The sequence below is a fragment of the Strongylocentrotus purpuratus genome, unplaced genomic scaffold (assembly GCF_000002235.5).
Source record: "Strongylocentrotus purpuratus isolate Spur 01 unplaced genomic scaffold, Spur_5.0 spur5_scaffold_17, whole genome shotgun sequence".
Classification (NCBI taxonomy): Eukaryota; Metazoa; Echinodermata; class Echinoidea; order Camarodonta; family Strongylocentrotidae; genus Strongylocentrotus; species Strongylocentrotus purpuratus.
In genome coordinates, this window is record NW_022145602.1 from 5,727,215 (window position 1) to 5,733,858 (window position 6,644).

The 6,644-nt window shown below is 36.7% G+C and overlaps 1 protein-coding gene across 1 annotated transcript; it reads left to right on the top strand.

The window, feature by feature from the left end:
• Positions 1 to 1,148: 1,148 nt before the first annotated feature.
• On the top strand, positions 1,149 to 3,766 carry LOC105440515 (netrin receptor UNC5B-a-like). The gene is made up of 4 exons (XM_030988551.1): positions 1,149 to 1,598; positions 2,382 to 2,457; positions 2,745 to 2,839; positions 3,281 to 3,766. The coding sequence occupies exons 1-4, from the start codon at positions 1,490 to 1,492 to the stop codon at positions 3,592 to 3,594; spliced, it is 594 nt and encodes a 197-aa protein (XP_030844411.1). The 5' UTR covers positions 1,149 to 1,489; the 3' UTR covers positions 3,595 to 3,766.
• Positions 3,767 to 6,644: the final 2,878 nt, after the last annotated feature.

A 6,644-nucleotide genomic window follows, 5' to 3' on the forward strand; every position in this document is an offset into this window, starting at 1 on the left:
TCCAGGGACCTTCTCAACAAAAATAATTAAGAAACATGTTCTACGTGTACAGTCAAACCTGCTTTAGCGACCACCTGTATAGAAAGACCACACGTTTCATCGGACATGTATTTTAAACATTTGGAACCGTCACATTAAGAAATACATTTTTTGTAGCATTTTTTATTGTATTAATTCAGTACAAAATATATTTAAAAGAACATACAGCTCCATTTATTTACATAACATATCAAAATATAAAGAACATTGTATATCCCTCAAAAAAAAAATACATAATATAGTTCAATACACAATACATAATGTAATATAATAATAAAATAATTCAATCGATAAAAAAAATGAAGTATCGTTGACTTGGTTTTAAGTGATGTACATTTACTGTTACTTTTCAACCGTATTTCACGTAGAGGTTTTGAACATGTATTTATTGATGTTCTTTCTTTTGTTGTTTCTTTTCTGCCTTTGCAGAGGTTTCTCTTCTTTGTATTAAACAGATTAGCTCAAGAGGGAAATAAAATTCCAATCACAATCCTACATCTTCGAGTCGTATCAGTGTATTCTAGTAGTGCCTTCTTCCTGACAACCCCCGTTCTCTCGAATACTAGATTACTACATGAAGAAGAATTACATGTGGAAAATACCGTACAACATATTAAAAACTGAGTGTCAAATTTGAAAGAACATACAATTCAAATGAAAAAATAATCTTTGTTTGATCAAAATCGGTTGAGAGACGGATTAAATATCTATAAATATAACGATTTCTCATATTTGTGTACCACCACAAATCTTTGATAATTTGAATAGCCGTTGAAAAAAAACGAAATAACGCCCTTTACGTTGTATTTCAGCCAATTCCGATGTTAGAATTTTTTGTTGGCTTTGTCGTGTTGGTTATATTACGCTCAACCAGCCGGCCCATGTATTGTTATTATTAATTAATTAATTAATTAACGGTCATCGTATTTTTTTGAAAGTGGAACTGAATTGGTATGGTCGTATTGGCTAAATTTTTACACATTTTGGGGTCTAAAATTACCTTCGTAGCAATTTTAGGTCCCAAAAGGGTACTAGAAATGTCAAAGATAAGAATAAAAGCAATACGCACGCACTTTGAAGGCATTTGCAGTCTGAAAACAGAACTCAACTATCCCTTTAAATAGAAATTAACAAAATGAGAGAAAAGGAGAAAAAGATTTACACGTGCACACGTCCAAATACTAGAACCTTGAAACTCTCATTATAATCTGTCGGTGAGTTGAAGTACCGTATTATTTTGAAGAAGCAAAAAGATATACTTGTGGGTTTCTTAACTTAGACTTTATCCAATGATACAGAGAAATTCCTCACAGGACACTGCTTGCGTTCGCCCGTCAGATTAGACCGAAACAGTTCTTTGAGATTGGCGGGATGCTGGGATTCAAACACGTCATAGTTACAACACACCGAACATCGGATACTAAACAATAGGAAAAACGCTAACATCAAAATGCTCTCAAGTTGGATAGCATCTCATACTTCAGGGTCTATAGCAAAGCAGACACTAAAGTCGGATGGGGAGTCTGTGGAGGATGTTTCGAAATCAGAGAAAACCAAGGGTATCGTAAATCGTGCAATTATAGTCTTCTACTACTCTCAAGTACAACATAGGAAGGAATCATTCAATTTTATCATTTTGGAATAGTTTTGGAATGATTGATTGGCCTAGTGAATGTATATGACAATATTTAGTCAAATCGCACTCTTGTATTCCACATTTATATATTGAGAGTATTCCCCTTTAGCTTAATTTAAATCCCAAATATAATACTTTCTTCCTATATATATATTTATACGTTTAAAGTTGCAATAGTTACCTTAAATGAATATAAAGTAGCTACTATGTGAAATAAACATTAAAATGTATTTAAACCATGACCACTGTAAATTCCTTTTACACCTCGCACCCATCGTCTACAATAGTTTGAAAGAACTTCATTTTTGTAATATTATTTTATTTGTTTTAACTATTGTATGTGGTTTTGTGTTGTCTGTTTTCTATTTGCTTCATCAAAATGTTTGCTTTTAAGTTCTAGACAACTGTTCAATGTCATGCATCTGGATTTTCTGAATGAGAGATCCGTCACTTTTTTCCTTTTTTACTAAATTGTGAAGGATCACACTATTAGAATAATGTTATAATTATGTTTTTGAAGGTGAAATAGGAGGGGGGGGGGGGGTATCATTCAATGTTTCATTCATTTGTACATGTATTGTGTCGGATTCTTAATTGATGAGGATAGAAATTAATGTCTGTATTATTAATGGGATTATTCACATTTTATATAATCTGTCAATGCCACATGTCAATTAATACTGCAATACATTTCAATAATTTTTAGATGGTGCAAAGGGCATTGCTCTCTTGAATACGGAAACTGCTGGCACCTCTCAAGCTTTACCTGACGAATCATATCAGTAAGTTTAACTATTCATGAGTCTATCTCGCAAACTAATTTCATGTGCTGATTCTTATATTACAGCGGCATTTATTGTCCGCCCAACTTCGTAAAATCAGCATGCAAATTAACATTCAGTTAACTCAAATTCAACAAATACCCTAATTCAACCTGTCCACCTTTCATTATTGAGTTTCGAAAAAGACACCAAAAAGACATCAAATTCACAAGAGGTATGAATAAAATAGTTGTTTACTGTATTGAGTTTGTTTATATGTATGTTGTTGTTGTGTTTATTTTCAAAAGAGGAACTACGGAGGCCAAGAAGAACGATTTTGACAATCTTCTGGAAAAGGCGCAATTTGGATCAGACAGTGTAGAGCCAATAGACCACGCTTTAGGTGAGATACGCTTTATGAATCTGAGGCAGGTGAATATTGTTCTGCAAGAACACATAGGTATATTCACCTCCAAATAAGGACTTTGTTGATTCATTTTATTTTGATATATATGAGGTCACAGGCAAGAATCACTACCCCTGCATCAGATCAAAGGTAAAAAACATAAATATATAAACTACATAATTGTTTTCAAAAGTAACCATCTAATGTCTTTATAAACATCAAATTGTCTGTTCCCTTTGTATTTTCATGTATCCTCCTGACGTTGTTATTTTCGCAAAAACAACAACAAATGAAGTGAGTCTTGGAGTCGATACTTCATGGTCATTACATGCAATGTATCTCTAGCAAGAGGTTTTCGTCTGTGACGTCAGAGCTTGTAAAATATATATTTACTGTACAGTGTGCTGTTAATATATATATTTGCATTGTTGTTATCAGATGGTAGTTCTGCAACTGGAAAGTTTGGGGCCCTTGGAGGGAAACTGTCAACCAAATGTCATGGTTTTGTACTCCACATTCCACCTGATGCTCTTGAGAAAGATGAGGAAATCAGCCTTCGGGTCCTGACCGAGATTCCAAATAGTCTCACACTTAAAAAAGACGAGCTTCTAGCCAGCCATGGCTTCCAGTGCTACCCGTCCGGGCTACGCTTTAAGAAACCGGCAATGTTGATAATACCTCACTGTGCATTAGTTAGTGCTCATAACAATGTAAAGACCGTACTGTATTTCTGGAATCAGTCAGGTAACTAAATCTTGTTTTTTGAGCCTTTCCGCAAGTACAATATTACTACATCGCATTTATAACGCGCCGAATACTTTGTTTCTATGCGCAGTATTATTACCCCGGTCATCGGATGCAGGCTTACCCGCACACATAATATATGCACATATTCGACTCCCTGGGGAGCATTCCGGCCAGTCGCCATTTTATAAGCGCACACTTGCTCATCCAACCACATTAAAACGATTCGTTGTACCGTTCTCGACTCGTCTAAATGAAGTTTTCCCCACCCACTGTTCTCGACTCTTAATCCTTGTCTGAATTCAGTTTTTCCCTTCCAGCGCGAAAAGCTTAGACGTTTGATTTAATTATTACAGAAAGAAGACGATTCGTTGCACCGTTTTCAATTCTTATTAAGCTCTATTTATCTGAATTCAGTTTCCCCCTCTTGCGCGAAGCGCGGAAGCTTTGACGTTTCCTTAAATTATGAGAGAAAGAAGACGATTTGTTGAACCGTTCTCGACTCGTCTAAATGAAGTTTTGCGTGTCATCAAAATATAGAGAAAGGAAAACGATTCGTTGTACTGTTCTCGACTCTTAATCCTAAAATCTGAATTCATTTTCCCCCCTCTGCGCGAATCGCAGAAGATTAGACGTTTCCTCAAATTATTAGAGAAAGAAAACGATACGTTGTACCGTTCTCGACTCGTCTAAATGAAGTTTTCCCCACCCACTGTTCTCGACTCTTAATCCAATATCTGAATTCAGTTTTTCCTCCTCTTCGCAAATCGCGGAAATTTCGGCGTTTCATCAAAATATAGAGAAAGGAAGACGATTTATCGTACCGTTGTTGACTCTTAATCCTTGTATGAATCCCGAAAATTGTAAACCTCTGATTTCTTTAGCTGAAATTATAGGAAAGTGAAACTTCGAGAAAATACAAGTATTGTAGTTGCAGTCACTCTCGGAGACGTCACAGCGGATGAAAAGTCACAGTTCGCAAGGAAACAAAACCTGTCGGCCGACCGACAATATACATGTCACCGACTTCAAACTTCTGCATTGATATAATAGTAGTACACGAGGATCGAGCAAGAATACCGACACAGCTGACCCGACACAGCAATATATTTACCCATGTCTTTCTTGTTTCCTTAACGAGACGACTCCACCCACAACCACCCCTTCCTTTTACTCCCACTCCTCCTTTCTCGGGCTCTTACCTCCCCCTCCCTCCTCTCTTCACCCCCGTTTCTTTTGTTTCCCTTTTCTCTTTTCTCTTCTTTTTTTCCCTTTTTTTTCCTTTTCTTTCTTTTCCTTTCTTTCCTCTTCTCCCTCTTTTTCTTTTTTCTCTTTCTTTCCTTTCTCTTTTCTTTCCTTTCTTTTCCTTTCTTTCTTTTCTTTTCCTTTTCTTTTCTCTTTTCTTTCCCTTTCCCTCTCTTTTTCCCCCTCCCCCTTCTCTCTTTTTTCCCGACGGCAGCGCAATTTAACCGACAATATCCTGACAGGTGGAGGGGTGTCGCACCCCACACATCCTCCCTCCTTTGGCGACGCCCCTGCAGACTATCATAGTTGTATTTTATCCATTTTATATTAAAGTGACTCAGTAACATTGTTGAAGGTTGTCACTTATTATATTCCTTTTACTGTACTAACACTCTGACATGCACAAAATCCTTAAAAAAAATCCCAAACAACGAAGATATCTATGGTTTTTTTTTAAGGCGTCACTGTGCAACACCCTCTAACAGTGATTAACAGTAAATTCCCCCAACCATTTTTGAATTTTCCAAACCGTTTTTCCATGAAAAAACAACATAAAACAGGCTTTTATAATTCTTTTACCACTTAAATGTCTGGAATGGTATGTTAAGCCAATTTATTGCTTTTGGACGATTTGCATTCACCTAAAATGTAATTTAATTGTAATAATATAGTTGGAAGAATTAAAGAACCGATCAGATCATTTGTTCCCAATTTGTATCATTAATAATGGTCCGTTTTCACTCAAATTTTCAGATTATCTTTATTTGTACATCTAGCATTGAAGCCATTACGTTAGCACCACTATCTCTCATCTGAACAGTCCCTTTAAGGCCTATGTACGCATTTTTTTCCTTTCCTTATCCAGGAGCCTGAGAGATTCATGACAGAAATGTTCCTTGAAAATAATGTTTACTTGATTTTGTAATGGAAATATTTTTTCATTGAATTGACAAATATATCAATATTTACTCCTCATATCGCCAAAGATTATATTTGTTGTTGTTCAGTTCAGTTCAGTTTTATTTTTCATTTCCAACAGAACGGTAATTTTGACAAGAAATCAGATATACAATTCAACATAACATGATATTTTACTTGGTTTAAAGTTGTAAAATAGAAAGTATACAGAAATATCCAGTATAATGGGTTTAACAAAAATTAAAGATAAACCTGTCTAAATAGAGGGATATGATAAAGTCCTCCTCCAAACATGATCCAACAGACCTAATGATCTCCAGAGGCACAAAAACCTTCTATGCCCTCACTGGAGCGGGTGCATACACAGGAGGTCTTCTACCACACCACTGTGCACGACTCTGGAAAACATACTGCATCCCACGTATGCTGTATGGAGTGGCCATCATGAAGCTCAACCAGACAAGGCTAAATAAACTGGACAGATCCCAATACCAGCTCTTCAAGAAGATTCTCGGGCTCCCCAACAGTGCTGCCGATGATGCTGTCTATCTTCTCACAGGCCTCTTTCCTCTGAGCATGCGAGTTGACCAAGAAATTCTCCTCGTCATAGGTCAACTTATCAATCTGCCACACTCAAGATATGAGGTACGCACACTACATCATGCTATTACCAACTTCACTCCCTTGGCGAGGACCTGGGAAAGAACTTTGAGAAGTTATGAGCTCCCCAACCTTCACTCCCTCCTCTCCAAGCCCGTTCCCTACGTTACATGGAAGTCAGTCACTAGGTCTGCAATTGACTCGGCTATGCAGAAGAAAGTCCGTGAGGCAATCAATGCAAAATCATCTCTCGCCTTCTTCAAGAATAACACTAGCTCCCCCCATGACCTTTACC